The 15,805-nt window shown below is 32.7% G+C and overlaps 3 protein-coding genes across 3 annotated transcripts; all 3 read left to right on the forward strand.

The window, feature by feature from the left end:
- The first annotated feature begins 700 nt into the window (after positions 1 to 700).
- Positions 701 to 1,700, forward strand: LOC103490230 (uncharacterized). Its single transcript, XM_017044955.2, has one exon. The coding sequence runs from the start codon at positions 746 to 748 to the stop codon at positions 1,592 to 1,594; it is 849 nt and encodes a 282-aa protein (XP_016900444.1). The 5' UTR covers positions 701 to 745; the 3' UTR covers positions 1,595 to 1,700.
- A 6,382-nt stretch (positions 1,701 to 8,082) lies between these two features.
- LOC103490231 (uncharacterized) lies at positions 8,083 to 8,981 on the forward strand. Its single transcript, XM_017044978.2, has one exon. The coding sequence runs from the start codon at positions 8,083 to 8,085 to the stop codon at positions 8,932 to 8,934; it is 852 nt and encodes a 283-aa protein (XP_016900467.1). The 3' UTR covers positions 8,935 to 8,981.
- A 5,223-nt stretch (positions 8,982 to 14,204) lies between these two features.
- LOC107990915 (uncharacterized) lies at positions 14,205 to 15,396 on the forward strand. Its single transcript, XM_017044974.2, has one exon. The coding sequence runs from the start codon at positions 14,416 to 14,418 to the stop codon at positions 15,271 to 15,273; it is 858 nt and encodes a 285-aa protein (XP_016900463.1). The 5' UTR covers positions 14,205 to 14,415; the 3' UTR covers positions 15,274 to 15,396.
- Positions 15,397 to 15,805: the final 409 nt, after the last annotated feature.

Consider the following 15,805-nt stretch of genomic DNA (forward strand, 5'->3'; position numbering starts at 1 on the left):
CATAGCTTTTAAAACACTTTCAAAGTTCATTTTAAACAATTTTTGTCAAAACAATTTAAATAAATACGACGTTTTTGAAAAACATTTTTCTCTAGTCAATCCAAATAGACTTTTTAAAATTGTTGTCAATCCTAAACAAAGTAGTTATTAAAAACTTGTTTTTTTCTAATGTAACCAAGAATTGAAATGTTTCTTTAGGAAGGCAAAAACCATAGCAATATAAATTAAAAAAAAAAAACATAAATTTGAAAAACAAAATCATTATCAAACACTTTATCTTGACAACTCTTAGATTTTCTTTTAAGAAGCTAAGTCACTATATAGTATTCATGTCCTATTTTTGTGTGCTTATCCGTGCTTCTTGTTTAATAATCCACAAAAATATGTTAATTAGATGAAGACCAATTAGAGATTTTCACACAACTAAATTTTCCTTGAAACTATAGGAGACAATGTTTTATCCCATTACAATTCTTTATTTCGATACATCCATTTGATAATAAAGAAATTAGCATCAATAATGGTGGAGATAATAAAGAGGTGGGAGGGAGACAAAGCATGAACATCGCTGAATTATTTGCTTAAACAAATCACGAATTAATTGTAATTAGATGAGCTTAAGATTCCTCATGTCTCCCCCTAAGCCAAAGTTATAAAAGTAAGCTCTTGAAGGCCAAAAGATGAAGTCAACTTGAAACTGCTTTGGCTGTTCTACAATTCATTAGCATAGACTTTTGTAAAAAAGATGGATTCCTTGCCTGCAAACTCAAAGAAATCATTCCACGTTCGTTCAAACAGTTTGCCTTCAAAGCCACATCCAGTTGTGGATGAAGTTGATGAAAATCTCTGCAGACTCAGAGCATCTGAAGAAGTCGCTTCTTCTTCTTCTTTGTGCCAAAAACTTGATGGACTTCAAGATTTGCATGATTCTATTGATAAGTTGCTTCTTTTGCCACTCACCCATCAAGCTCTTATTGACAATAAATCAGTTGATGAGTTGCTAGAAGGATCTCTCAAGATCTTGGATATGTGTGATTTGGCTAAGGATGTTTTATCTCAAATGAAAGAATCTGCACACGAACTTGAGTCAGCGTTACGAAGAAGAAAAGATGACAAGATTGATGTTCAAAAGTATTTGAACTCAAGGAAAATGGTAAAGAAGGCAATCCACATGACCTTGAAGGGAATGAAAAAAACAAATTTCCAGAAAAGTGATGAAAGTTCAGAAACTGTTAGCTTGCTAAAGGAGGCAGAAAGTATTACATATAACAGCATTGAATCCTTATTGTTATTTGTAGCTGGACCAAAGTGTCCATCAAAGATGAGCAGATGGTCGTTGGTTTCTAAGTTCATTCAACCCAAGAAAGTGGTGAGCAAAGATGAAGACACAAATGGAAACGAAGTGGAGATGGTGGATGGTGCTTTACACTCAATCACCGATCATAAATCTGATTTCCTTGTGCAAGTTGAAAATGTGCAAAACTCTCTAAGGAAATTGGAGTCATGCATTCGTGACTTTGAAGATGATCTTGAGAGTCTATATCGACGTCTTGTAAAAAATAGAGTCTCTTTTCTAAACATCCTAAATCACTAAGGATGAAAACTTAGATAGTAGTATCGTAGTTGATTCCAACTGAATCCATTTTTGGCAAATGTAAACACCACAATACGTATATAATAGATACAAATACATTACACAACTTTTTTGCAATGCAAACCAAGATTATGAATTCAATATCATCTTCTTTTCTATTAAACATTTTGAGTTGTTTAGATTGTTGATATTGTTGCGAATCCAAATATATAGTCTTCTATGAAATAGGTATGCAGAAGATCTTTGGAATTCAAGTAAGAATAGGTTTTTTGAATCCAGAACTAAAATCATGCCATTTAGTCCGAAGTGAACAATATAATATCATGGAGATAAACACCATTATCCAAACACATCCCCATTCTCTCTTTGACTAGATGGAAAGAAAAAACTACCCATCATCCAACTCACCAATTTGGTCTATTACTTCTGTGAGCTTTCATTATTTCAACCATCAGGATTTCAAACTATCGGAGAAAATGCAAGGGAGAAGATTGCATTTTTCCCTTCCAAAGTGATATTCCCTCAGTTTAAACTGTGGTATGCTAACTAGAGGTCAATAATTAACCAAGGTTACCTATTGAAGCCAAGTATTCAAATTGGGATTGATGTCAAAGATTCCAGTTGTCCTTACAATGGTGATGAGCGCAATAATCACATTGAAGTCTGAGATTAACTTAATGCAACTTAATGCAGTCTGTCTTTCATCTAAGAGACAATTTGATTAAGTTCTATGTTTAATAATAAATCAAATCAGATTGTATCTTATCATGCAGGACTTGAAATTTTAACAATGAGGAGAGTTGATGGTAGACACAATTTGCATGAACAATGCCAAGATGCCATGGAAGATTGATAAACAATTTTATATGCAGGATTGAAAAATATTCATCATGACTACACAGTGGCAGACATACATCTTTTTAATACTGCAAAGAGATCTTAATGTGTTTAATTTAATTTAGATATGAGTTGGAGACTTGGTAGGGAGGAAACAATGCAACAACAGTGTCTATATCCAAATGGAAGATACCTAAACGTGCAGCAATTCCCGAAAAAGTTGAAGCAGATAAGCCTCTAAATGCCTCCCTTGCTAACTGGTATATATTGAGCAAATAAAGAGGGGGGAAAAACACAGATATGACTTATAAGAGCTAGCAGTTGGTTGGATCGTTCATGGTGATGGATATTTGCATTTAAGTTATGAAGGAATGTCTGTATGAACTTTGGTTAGCCATTCATCAAAGATCAGAGGCTGAAACCAAAGGAAGTTTGCTTACTGCGTCAAAGATTTGATACTGCATCTATGGTTTAGCCTGTTGAAGGTTGGGGAATATTGCAGATATAGATATGTTATAACAGTTTGAAGGGGTAACAAACTTACTTTGTTTGAATCATTTTTAATACCCTTTTTCTAAAGCAATAAAATCCATGGATGTTAGTTAGTAATTAGTGCTTAAGGTGATCCGATCCAGATGACTATTAGCAATTAGTATCAACGCCATGGTCTAAAAGACTAAACGTAGTTGTGTATATGAGAAATCCGAAAATTCTGAACAAATAGGATCGATGAGTCTTGCTTGTGTTCTACCAGGCTGGAGAAAAAATAAACTCTCTTTCTTGCTTGGTGTGATCCATCCTTTTGCTCTATATGGCTGTTGTCTGGAGAAGGAATTAATGGTGAGAGTGGATGGAGTTATTCAAGAAGACGCTAACTGTGGTACTTTATTTAAACTTTGAAGGGAAGTTTGTTGCAATCGAAGTTTCACATTGGCCAATAAAGGGAGAAATCGATAGTATATAAGTGAAGACAATATTTTTCATTGATACGAGACTTTTTGAGTGAAACCAAAAGCAAAGTCGTTAAGGCTTAGGCTTAAAGTAGACATTATCATACCATTGTAGAAATATGTAAGGAGTATGTAGTATTTGACAGTACCCGTCTAATACAGGGAGTCCCCTATTTATCCTATCAGAAAACAATAGCAAGCCTAAATGAATTTGCTGGTGTGGATACTCAATCAAACTCACATTACTTATCTTGACAAGCAAATTCATGACATCATGATGATTGAGAACGTCGTGAACCAGCCAAAGGAAGTAGACGTAAGACATGATCATGAGTAGTGAGCATAGACAGAAGCAGATTGGGGGCTGAGAAGCTGAAGAAGATTTAATACAAACCACATATAAGAAGAAAGTCCTGCCTCGGGAGAGATCAGTTGAACATGCAGCTGCAAAGAAAATACAGTCAGAATGAGAACTCATTGTATACGGTGTGTTTGCAATATATTTTCAAGTGTTTAATTTAGAAAATAAGGCGTTCTAAAAAAAATGGAATGTTTGGTGGCCACTCAAAATATCTTTCAGATAAAAATAAGTTTTTTCAGAAAAAAAAAAAAAAAAAGAAAATTTCTTCTTAAGGTGTCAATGCAAACAAACCTGAAGTTTCCCATTCCTAACAAATTAACTCAGTTGGCATTTATGATCTTTTCCCGTTTTGTGAGCAGAAATGAGAAAGCAAAAGGGAAAGCTGTATTGAAGTCATTGGTAAAGGCCCTTTTCTATCACTATGGTACAATAAAAGATTCTTCATTGAATTAAGTAAGAACCCAAAATTAGGGAATTGAGGTTGTCCTAATGTAATTCTAATGTAAAAAGCTGAAAATGAGAAAATGAATATGGCAGCACCATTCCTTTCTACAAGATGCCAACTCTATCAACACCATTATCTAGTGCTTCATAATGTACAAATTATCCAACGTATATTGTCATGACATAAATTAAATCAACTAGCAAAATAATAGAGATCTACGTGGTTTACTGATAGCGTGGTAGCTACATCTTGACAGCATCGAAAATGTGCTATCTTAGCACCTCTAATCTTACCCATTTATAATATTTAATGTACTTAAACGTTTATATTTGTAGGATCTTGAGTAATACAAGCATTAGGGAGCGTTATGGGTCGTTTGGGGTTAATTTAGAGCATTTAGAAGGTAAAAAGTCATCCAAGGTTATGCGGCGCTGGGGCTTGACTCTCTTCACAGATTGGTGAAAAATGGTGTAGTGCCACAACACCCTCGCTTGGTTATAAATCCACAACTTCGCTTTTAGGTCATATTCTTTTTATCCAAATGGCCGTTTTGGGCAAATGACCACTCGATTTCTTCTTTTCTTCGCCCTCTATTCACTACAACTTTAGTTTTTAGGTTTGCATTCATCTTATCTCTGTAATCAAGTAAAAACGACGCAGATCTCTATCTTTTCCACCATTATGGGAAGTTAAAAGACCTTTATTGTTTCTAATTTAGAGGATTTTAGAGAAATTCATTCTATTTTTTGGAGTATTTTGTAATATGATTGAGATTTCTTCTCAATGGGTTTTACTATTGATTTATTAATTATTATGAATTACATTTTCTTGTTATTGATTGACAATCAATGCTTGATTGTGCAATTCTTTGCTTTAGATTAATGTATAATATGTGACATATAACTAACTATTTGTTAATCTCTAAGAAGCAATAGGTTATATAGGCTTGTGATTTGTGGTTGACAACAATGAGCGTTGTTCTATTAACTAACCTAGAAACGATATTAAATTTCTAATCAGGCTTTTCCTATTAGAAATTTATCCTAAACGTTAAATTGATTAGGTTGCTTCTCATCTAATTAAATTGACTAGACTATTGGCTAGCTTCTCTAATCAATTGGGCTATGCATAGGTAAGAAGTTAAAGTCATGCTTTGATAATTCGATGATCAAAATTTCATTGAGTGATCCCATACTAGAATGTTTTGATTGATTGCATTTCTATCTTTATTTTTCTTGCACTTTTATGCACATTCGAATCTTAAACCACACCAACCCCTGTTTATCAATTTAACTAAAGAATGAGTCGATCCTTAGGGAAGAACGTTCTTCCCTAAGGATCGACTCATTCTTCTCACTTGTACTATTTAGTAGTATAGGTAGTATTGGTTGGTATATATAAATTTTATTTGATTAACCATTTAAAGGCGACAATAAAAAGCTACATCACATCTACGGCTAGGAGTAAGCATTTTTATCATTAAAAGAGAATATCAATATTTTAAATAACTTGTATGTCTAGACAGCAAGTCACATAAGTCCCATACTTAACCATTTGAAGCACCAGATAACATATTCAAAATATTATAATATAGGCATTTGAGCAACGGAGTCACAAGTGAGGGAAGAAGCCCTTTCAAAACAGAAAATTAATCAGACATATTGAGAGTAAGAAGCTTCTCATGCATTTGCATGTGTAAAGCGACAATCTTTTCCTTCCAGAAGGAGACACGGTTCTATACTTTCAAGATAAGCCAAAAAAAAAAAAAAATTGATGTTACTGCCTTGATTGTAGAAAAATTCTTTCTCGTGCAATCCTAAAGCATTGGTTGAATTAAACAATGAGTTGAAAGCTTGGCGAAGAAGAGACATTTACTGTACATTGACATAAGCCATGACAGTCATTTTTAGCATATGCCCGGACAAGGAGAAACATGAAATTCAATTGGTAAATTTAACACCTGTTTTTTTTAAACGATGGAAAAATCGTGTTGATTAGGAAAGCGATCATTTAGATCATATCTACACGATCATGTAGTTCTTTTTAAACGATGGGAAAATGGCTTCAAATCTAAACGTGCTAAACGATCGTGTTGACTAGGTAAGCGATCGTTTAGATCATATCCACACGATCCTATAGTTCTTTTTAAACGATGGAAAATGGCTTCAAATCTAAACGATCATGTTGACCATGCTAAATGGTCGTGTTTACTAGGTAAGCGATCGTTTATATCATACTTAAACGATCTTGATATTTTGGAAGAGAGACCGGAACTAGAAGATAGAAAGAGAAGTAGAAGAAAGAAAGAAATCTAGGAGAGTAGAATAAATCGCAAAGGAGAAGAAAGAGAAGTAACGAATTGTCCATAATATCAAGGGCAAATCTAGAGTTTATGAAAATATTTTACTGGCTTCGAGCATTTTGTTAGACGAGCCGTAGAGATTTTGTTATTTTGTTATATTTATAAAAATTGACCCATACAAATATAATAATAATAAGAAGAAGAAATGTGAAAAAATAATTAAGAAATTGATAGAAAACAAGTCCATTTCAAAAAGAAAAATACAAAAGGAAGTGTTATCAAGGGGACTCTTTTCTGGATTTTTGGTTTTTAAAAATTAAGCTGTACAAACTACTTCCACCTATAAGGTTATTTGTCTTGTATTCACTTCCATTGTTTTCAAAAACTAAGACTAAGTTTTAAAATAAACCCATCATTCGATAACCATTTGGCTTTTGAAAATAAAACTTATAATTTTTCACGATTTTTTATTAACATTTATTCTCATTTTTCAAAAAACTAGCCAAAATTTTAAAGACTAAGAAAAGCACTTTTCACAAATTGGTTTTTTGTTTTTAGAATTTGACAAGAAAACGAAGTGTTTCTTTGAGATAAATGAAAACCATGATATAAAATTTGGGAGGTAAAAGCATATATTTCAATAACAAAAAAAAGAAAAAGAAAAAAAAAAGGTGTATTTGGTTTAAGTTTTCAAGTGTTTAATTTTGAAAATAAGTCATATTAAAAAAAGTTAAAGTATTGGCAATGAAAGCCACTAAACATAGCTTTTAAAACACTTTTAAAATGCATTTTAAACAATTTTATCAAAACATTTTAAATAAGTATGATGTTTTTGAAAAATGTGCATTTTAAACAATTTTATCAAAACATTTTAAATAAGTATGATGTTTTTGAAAAACACATTTTTCTCTAGTCAATCCAAACAGACTTTTTGAAATTGTTGTCAATCCTAAACAAAGTAGTTCTTACAAAACTTATTTTAATTTAATGTAACCAAAGAATTGGAATGTTTCTTTAGAAAGGAAAAAACCATAGTAAGATAAATTAAAAGAAATAAACATAAATTTGAAAAACAACATCATTATCAAACACTTTTATCTTGACATGTCTTAGATTTTCTTTTAAGAAGCTAAGTCACTATATATTATGCATGTCTGGCTTCTTGTTTAATAATCCACAAAAATATGTCAATTAGATGAGGACCAATTAGAGATTTTCACACAACTAAATTTGCCTTGAAACATAGTAAGATAGGAGACAGTGCTTTATCCCATTACATTTCTTTACTTCCATACAGCTATGAGTCATAAACAGATGAGTTTTGTATCAGATACATCCATTTGATTATAAAGAAATTAGCACCACCAATAGTGGAGATAATAAAGAGGTGGGAGGGAGACAAAGCGTGAACATTACCGAATTATTTGCTTAAATAAATCACTAATTAATTGCAATTAGATGAGCTTCAGATTCCTCATGTCTCCCCCTAAGCCAAAGTTATAAAAGTAAGCTCTTGAAGGCCAAAAGATGAAGTCAACTTGAAACTGCTTTGGCTGTTCTACAATTCATTAGCTTAGGCTTTTGTAAAAAAAGATGGATTCCTTGCCTTCAAACTCAAACAAATCGTTCCACGTTCGTTCAAACAGTTTGCCCTCAAAGCCACATCCAGTTGTGGATGAAGTTGATGAAAATCTCTGCAGACTCAGAGCATCTGAAGAAGCCACTTCTTCATCTTCTTCTTTGTGCCAAAAACTTGATAGACTTCAAGATTTGCACGATTCTATTGATAAGTTGCTTCTTTTGCCACTCACCCATCAAGCTCTTATTGACAATAAATCAGTTGATGAATTGCTAGAAGGATCTCTCAAGATCTTGGATGTGTGTGCTTTGGCTAAGGATGTTTTATCTCAAATGAAAGAATCTGCACACGAACTTGAGTCAGCGTTACGAAGAAGAAAAGATGACAAGATTGATGTTCAAAAGTATTTGAACTCAAGGAAAATGGTAAAGAAGGCAATCCAAATAACCTTGAAGGGAATGAAAAAGACAAATTTCCAGAAAAGTGATGAAAGTTCAGAAATTGTTGGCTTGCTAAAGGAGGCAGAAAGTATTACATATAACAGCATTGAATCCTTATTGTCATTTGTAGCAGGACCAAATTTTCCATCAAAGAAGAGCAGATGGTCCTTGGTTTCTAAGTTCATTCAACACAAGAAAGTGGTGAGCAAAGATGAAGACACAAATGGAAACGAAGTAGAGATGTTGGATGTTGCTTTATACCAAATCACCAATCATAAATCTGATTTCCTTGGGCGAGTTGAAGATGTGCAAAACTCTCTAAGGAAATTGGAGTCATGCGTTCGTAACTTTGAAGAAGATCTCGAGAGTCTATATCGACGTCTTGTAAAAAATAGAGTCTCTTTTCTTAACATCCTAAATCACTAAGGATGAAAACTTAGATAGTAGTATCGTAGTTGATTCCAACGGAATCCATTTTTTGGCAAATGTAAAAACCACAATACATATATAATAGATACAAATACATTACACGACTCTTTTGCAATGCAAACCAAGATTATGAATTCAATATCATCTTCTTCTCTATTGAACATTTTGAGTTGTTTAAATTGTTGATATTTTTACGAATCTAAATATAGTCTTCTATGAAATAGGTGTGTAGAAGATCTTTGGAATTCAAGTAAGAATAGGCTTTTTGAATCCAGAACTAAAATCATGCCATTTAGTCCGAAGTGAACAATATAATATCATGGAGATAAACACCATTATCCAAACAAATCCTCATTCTCTCTTTGACTAGATGGAAAGAAAAAACTACCCATCATCCAACTCACCAATTTGGTCTATTACTTCTGTGAGCTTTCATTATTTCAACCATCAGGATTTCAAACTATTGGAGAAAATGCAAGGGAGAAGATTGCATTTTTCCCTTCCAAAGTGATATTCCCTCAGCTTAAACTGTGGTATGCTAACTAGAGGTCAATTAGTTAACCAAGGTTACCTATTGAAGCCAAGTATTCAAATTGGGATTGATGTCAAAGATTCCAGTTGTCCTTACAATGGTGATGAGCGCAATAATCACATTGAAGTCTGAGATTAACTTAATGCAACTTAATGCAGTCTGTCTTTCATCTAAGAGACAATTTGATTAAGTTCTTTGTTTAATAATAAATCAAATCAGATTGTATCTTATCATGCAGGACTTGAAATTTTAACAATGAGGAGAGTTGATGGTAGAACAATCTGCATGAACAATGCCAAGATGCCATGGAAGATTGATAAACAATTTATATGCAGGATTGAAAAATATTCATCATGACTACACAGTGGCAGACATACATCTTTTTAATACTGCAAAGAGATCTTAATGTGTTTAATTTAATTTAGATATGAGTTGGAGACTTGGTAGGGAGGAAACAATGCAACAACAGTATCTAGATCCAAATGGAAGATGCCTAAACGTGCAACAATTCGCGGAAAAATTGAAGCAGATAAGCCTCTAAATGCCTCCCTTGCTTACTGGTATATATTGAGCAAAGAAAGAGAGGGAAAGAACTCAGATATGACTTATAAGAGCTAGCAGTTGGTTGGATCGTTCAGCGTGATGGATATTTGCATTTAAGCTAGAAAGGAAGTTTGTTTACCGCAACAAAGATACAATGGTTTAGCTTGTTGAAGGTTGGGGAATATTGCAGACATGGCTATGTTATAACAGTTTGAAGGGGTAACAAACTTACTTTGTTTGAATCATTATTAATTCCTTATTTCTATGGCAAAAAAGTCCATGGATGTTAGTAGTATTTAGTGCTCAAGGTGATCCGATCCAGATGACTATTAAAAATTAGTATCGAAGCCATGGTCTAAAAGATTAAACGTAGTTGTGTATATGAAAAATCCTCAAATTCTGAACAAATAGGATCAGTGAGTCCTGCTCGTGCTCTACCAGGTTGGAGAAAAAATAAACTCTCGTTCTTGCTTGGTGTGATCCGTCCTTTTACTCTATATGTTTGCTGCCTCGAGAAGGAATTGCTGTCGAGAGTGTATGGAGTTATTCAAGAAGATGCTAACTGTGGTACTTTATTTAGACTTTGAAGGGAGGATTGTTGCAATTGAAGTTTCACATTGGCCAATAGAGGGAGAAATCAATGGTATATAAGTGAAGACAATATTTTTCATTGATATGGGGCTTTTTGGGTGAAACCAAAAGTAAAATCATTAAGGCTTAAGCTCACAATAGACAGTATCATACCATTAAAGGGTATAGTATTCGATAGTACCATTGTATAATACAGGGAATCCCCTATTTATCCTAATAGAAAACAATAGCAAGCCTAAATGAATTTGCTGGTGTTGATACTCCAATCAAACCCACATTACTTATCTAGAAAAGCAAATTCATTGACAACATGATGATTTAGAACATCTTGAACCAGCCAAAGGAAGTAGACTTAAGACATAATCATGAGTAGATAGACAGAAGCACATTGGGTCTGAGAAAAAGCTTAAGAAAATTTAATACAAACCACATATAAGAAGAAAATCCTGCCTCAGGAGAGATCAGTTGAGCATGCAGCAGCAAAGAAAATACAGGCAGAATGAGAACCCATTGTGTATATGGTAGGTTTGAAATACATTTTTAAATGTTTAATTTTGAAAATATGATATTCTAAAAAAAATGAAGTGTTTAACAGCCACTCAAAAATAGTTTTTGAAGAATATTTTAAACAACGTTTATCAAAATAGTTAAAATAAAATGAGTTTTTTAAAAAATATTTTGGGTCAAAGTGCTAATTCAAACAAATCTGAAGTTTCCCTTTCCTAACAAATTAACTCGGTTGGCATTTCTAATCTTGCCTTTTTTGTTAGCAGAAATGAGAAAGCAAAAGGGAAAACTGTATTGAAGTAATGGTAAAGGCCCTTTTCTATCATTATGGTACCACAAAAGATTCTTCATTGAATCAATTAAGAACCCAAAATTATGGAATTGAGGCTGTCCTAATGCAATTCTAATGTAAAAAGATGAAAATGATAAAATGAATATGGCAGCGCCATTCCTTTCTATAAGATGCGGACTCTGTCAACATCTCTCTTGTGCTTCATAATGTACGTATATTGTTATGACATAAATGAAATCAAGTAGCAAAAAGATAAAGATTTACGTGGTTTACTAACAATGTGGTAGCTACATAGCCTGATAGCACTGAAAATGTGCTATCTTAGTGCCTTTAATCTTACCATTTATAATATTTAATGTACTTCAATGTTTATATTTGTAGGATCTTGAGTAATACAAGCATTACGAAGCATTATCGGTCATTTATTTTAGAGCAACTAGAAGCTAAAAAGTCATCCAAGGCTTACCCAGTGCTGGGGCTTGACTCTCTTTCACAGATTGCTGAAAATTGGTCTAGCACCAAACTCACTTGGTTATAAATCCACAACTTCGTTTTTAGGACATATCTTTTGATCCAAAGATGGTCATTTTAGGCAAATGACCTCTTGTTTTCTTCTTTTCTCCACCCACTATTCATCTACAACATTAGTTTTTAGTTTTTTTTTTCATCTAATCTCTGTATTCAAGCAAAAACACAAATCTTTATCTTTTCCACCATTATGGGAAGGTAAGACCTTTGTCCATTCTAATTTAGAGGATTTTGGAGAAACTTATTGTATTTTTTTTTTTTTTTGGAGTACTTTGATAATATGGTTGAGATTTCTTTTCTATGGATTTGACTATTGATTTATTGATTATTATGAATTACATTTTCTTGTTATTGATCAACAACCAATGTTTGTTTGTGCAATTCCTTGCTTTAGATTAATGTATAATGCATAACATATAATTGTATATTAATCTTCAGAAAACAATAGGTTAGATAGGCTTGTGATTTGTTGTCAACAACAAAGAGCATTGTTCTAATATTAACCTAGAAAAAACCATATTAAATTTCTAATAAGGTTTTTCCTATTAGAAATTTATCCAAGCATTAAATTGATTAGGTTGCTTTTCATCTAATTAAACTGACTAATTTGATATTTAGGACTATTGGTTAGCTTTTCTAATCAATTGAACTGCATAGGTAAGAAGTTAAATTCATGTTTCGATAATTCGATCAAAATTTCATTGAGCGATCCCATTCTATTTATCAATTTTCTCTAAGGATCGACTCAGTGGTATAGTTAGTATTGATCGGTATAATATAAATTTTATTTGATTGGTCATTTAAAGGCGACGGTAAAACGCTGCATCACATTTACGTAAGAGATAACATTTTTATCATTAAAGGAGAATATCAAAATTTTAAATAACTTGTATGTCTAGACAATTTTAGCGGGCATTGCTCCCAAACTTCTACTAGTGCATGTCACCTCTAGACCCCAACTTGCTAACCGGCCACTTAAGTCCCATACTTAATCATTTGAAGCATCGGATAATAGATTCAAAACATTCTAATATAGGCATTTAAGCAACGGAGTCACAAGTGAAGTAGAAGCCCTTTGAAAACAGAAAATTAATCAGACATATTGGGAGGAAGAAGATTCTCACCCATTTGCATGTGTAAATCGACAATCTTTTCCTTCCAGAAGGAGACACGATTCTGTACTTTCAAGATAAGCCAAAATTTGTTTTTTAAAAATTGATGTTACTGCCTTTGATTGTAGAAAAGTTCTTTCTCGTGCAATCCTAAAGCATTGGTTGAATTAAACAATGAGTTGAAAGCTTGGCGAAGAAGAGACATTTACTTTACATTGACATAGGCCATGTTTTAACACACCATTGAATAACCATTTGGCTTTTAAAAATAAAACTTATAAATACTACTTGAACCTAAAAGTTTTTGTGACTTGTTATCAACGTTTGTGCCCATTTTTTCAAAAAACTAAGAAAAGCACTCTTCACGAGCTTATCTTTGTTTTTAGAATATGACAAAAAGATGAAGTATTTCTTTAAGATAAATGAAAATCATAATATAAAATTTGGGAGGTAAAAGCATATATTTCAATAACAAAAAAACCAAAAAAATGGATGTATTTGTTTTAACTTTTCTAGTATTTAATTTTAAAAATAAGTTATCTTTTTTTCTTAAAGAATTGAAGTGTTGACAATGATAACCGCTCAACATAGCTTTTAAAATACTTTTAAAGTGCATTTTAAACAAGTTTTATCAAAACATTTTAAATAGATATGATGCTTTTGAAAAACACATTTTCTCTGATCAATCCAAATGGACTTCTTGAAATGGTTAATCCAAAATAAATTGGTTCTTAAAAACTTGTCTTTTTCTTTTTTCTTTTTTTTTTTTTTTAATGTAACCAAGAATTGGAATGTTTCTTTAGAAAGGAAAAAACCATAACAAGATAAATTAAAAGAAATAAACATAAATTTGATAAACAAAATCATTATCAAACACTTTATCTTAACAAGTCTTAGATTTCCTTCTAAGAAGCTAAGTCACTGTATATTATTCATGTCCTATCTTCTTTATCTTTAATACTCCACAAAAGAATATGTCAATTAGATAAGGACCAATTTTAGATTTTCATACAACTAAAATTTCCTTGAAACTATAGGAGACAGGTGCTTTATCCCATTACATTTCTTTATTTCAATACAGCTATGAGTCATAAAAATATGAGTTTTGTATTAGATACTTCCATTTGATTATAAAGAAATTAGCATTGATAATGGTGCAGATAATAAAGAGGTGGGAGGGAGACAAAGCGTGAACATTGCTGAATTATTTGCTTAAACATATCACTAATTAATTGCAATTAGATGAGCTTCAGATTCCTCATGTCTCCCCCCAAGCCAAGTTATATAAATAAGCTCTTGAAGGCCAAAAGATGAAGTCAACTTGAAACTCCTTTGGCTGTTACAATTCTTTAGCTTGGGCTTTTGTAAAAAAGATGGATTCCTTTGCTGCAAACTCGAAGAAATCGTTCCACATTCGTTCAAACAGTTTACCCTCAAAGGCACATCCAGTTGTGGATGAAGTTAATGAAAATCTCTGCAGATTGAGAGCATCTGAAGAAGCCACTTCTTCATCTTCTTCTTTGTGCCAAAAACTTGATGGACTTCAAGATTTGCAAGATTCTATTGATAAGTTGCTTCTTTTGCCACTCACCCATCAAGCTCTTGTTGACAACAAATCAGTTGATGAATTGCTAGAGGGATCTCTCAAGATCTTGGATGTGTGTGCTTTGGCTAAGGATGTTTTATCTCAAATGAAAGAATCTGCACACGAACTTGAGTCAGCGTTGCGAAGAAAAAGAAGAGATCAAATTCTAGTTGATGTTCAAAAGTACATGAACTCGAGGAAGTTGATGAAAAAGGCAATTCATAAGGTCTTGAAGAGGATGGTAACAACAAGTTCTCAAAGAGGGGATGAAAATTCAGAAATTAACAGTTTACTAAAAGGGGCAGAAGTGATAACATTTAGTGCCATTGAATCCTTGTTGTGCTTTATAGCAGAACCAAAGCTGCCATCAAAGATGAGCAGATGGTCTTTGGTTTCCAAGCTTATGCAGACTAAAAGAGTTGCTAGCAAGGAGGAGGAGGCAAATGAAAATGAAGTAGAGATGGTGGATGTTGCTTTACACTCAATTACCAATCAGAAATGTGATTTCTTTGTGCAAGTCGAAGATGTACGGAACTCGCTAAGGAAATTGGAGTCATGCATTCATGATTTCGAAGAAGATCTTGAGAGTCTATATCGACGTCTTATAAAAAACAGAGTCTCTTTTCTTAACATCCTAAATTACTAAGGATGAAAGCTTAGATAGTAGCTAAATAGCCAATTCCAACGGAATCTATTTTTGTCAGATGTAAACACCAAAAGACATACATAGTATATACAAATACATTTTACAACTTTTTTGCAGAACAAACACATATCGTGAGTTTATTATCTTTTTTTTCCTTCTTTAGCTAGCTTTTTGCGATATTAGTATTGTTGAGATTGTAGAGAATGCAAACATAGTCCCATATAAAATAGAAGGGAGGATGATCCTTAAACACTAAGGACAATAACTTTATCCCTAAAAAACTTTTTGAGTTGTATCATGGACTTAGTTCAAAGTAAACAAGATAAAGATCATAGAGATAAAGACCATTATCTAAACACATCCCCATGCTCTTTTAAATGGAGGGAAAAAACGGTTCATCATCCATTTCATCGTTTTATTCTTTTAATTCTCTCCACTTTCTTTGGAGATTGCATTCTATTAAAAAAAAGTCCAACAAGAGCATAATAGTAATTGATATACACTTCTCCATAAAAGATCAACTATCGTAAGA

The sequence above is a fragment of the Cucumis melo genome, chromosome 1 (genome assembly GCF_025177605.1).
Source record: "Cucumis melo cultivar AY chromosome 1, USDA_Cmelo_AY_1.0, whole genome shotgun sequence".
Taxonomy (NCBI): Eukaryota; Viridiplantae; Streptophyta; class Magnoliopsida; order Cucurbitales; family Cucurbitaceae; genus Cucumis; species Cucumis melo.

What these genes read in the sequence shown, in the direction of transcription:
- LOC103490230 (XM_017044955.2), top strand. Translation starts at nt 746, where the DNA reads ATGGATTCCTTGCCTGCAAACTCAAAGAAATCATTCCACGTTCGTTCA.
- LOC107990915 (XM_017044974.2), top strand. Translation starts at nt 14,416, where the DNA reads ATGGATTCCTTTGCTGCAAACTCGAAGAAATCGTTCCACATTCGTTCA.
- LOC103490231 (XM_017044978.2), top strand. Translation starts at nt 8,083, where the DNA reads ATGGATTCCTTGCCTTCAAACTCAAACAAATCGTTCCACGTTCGTTCA.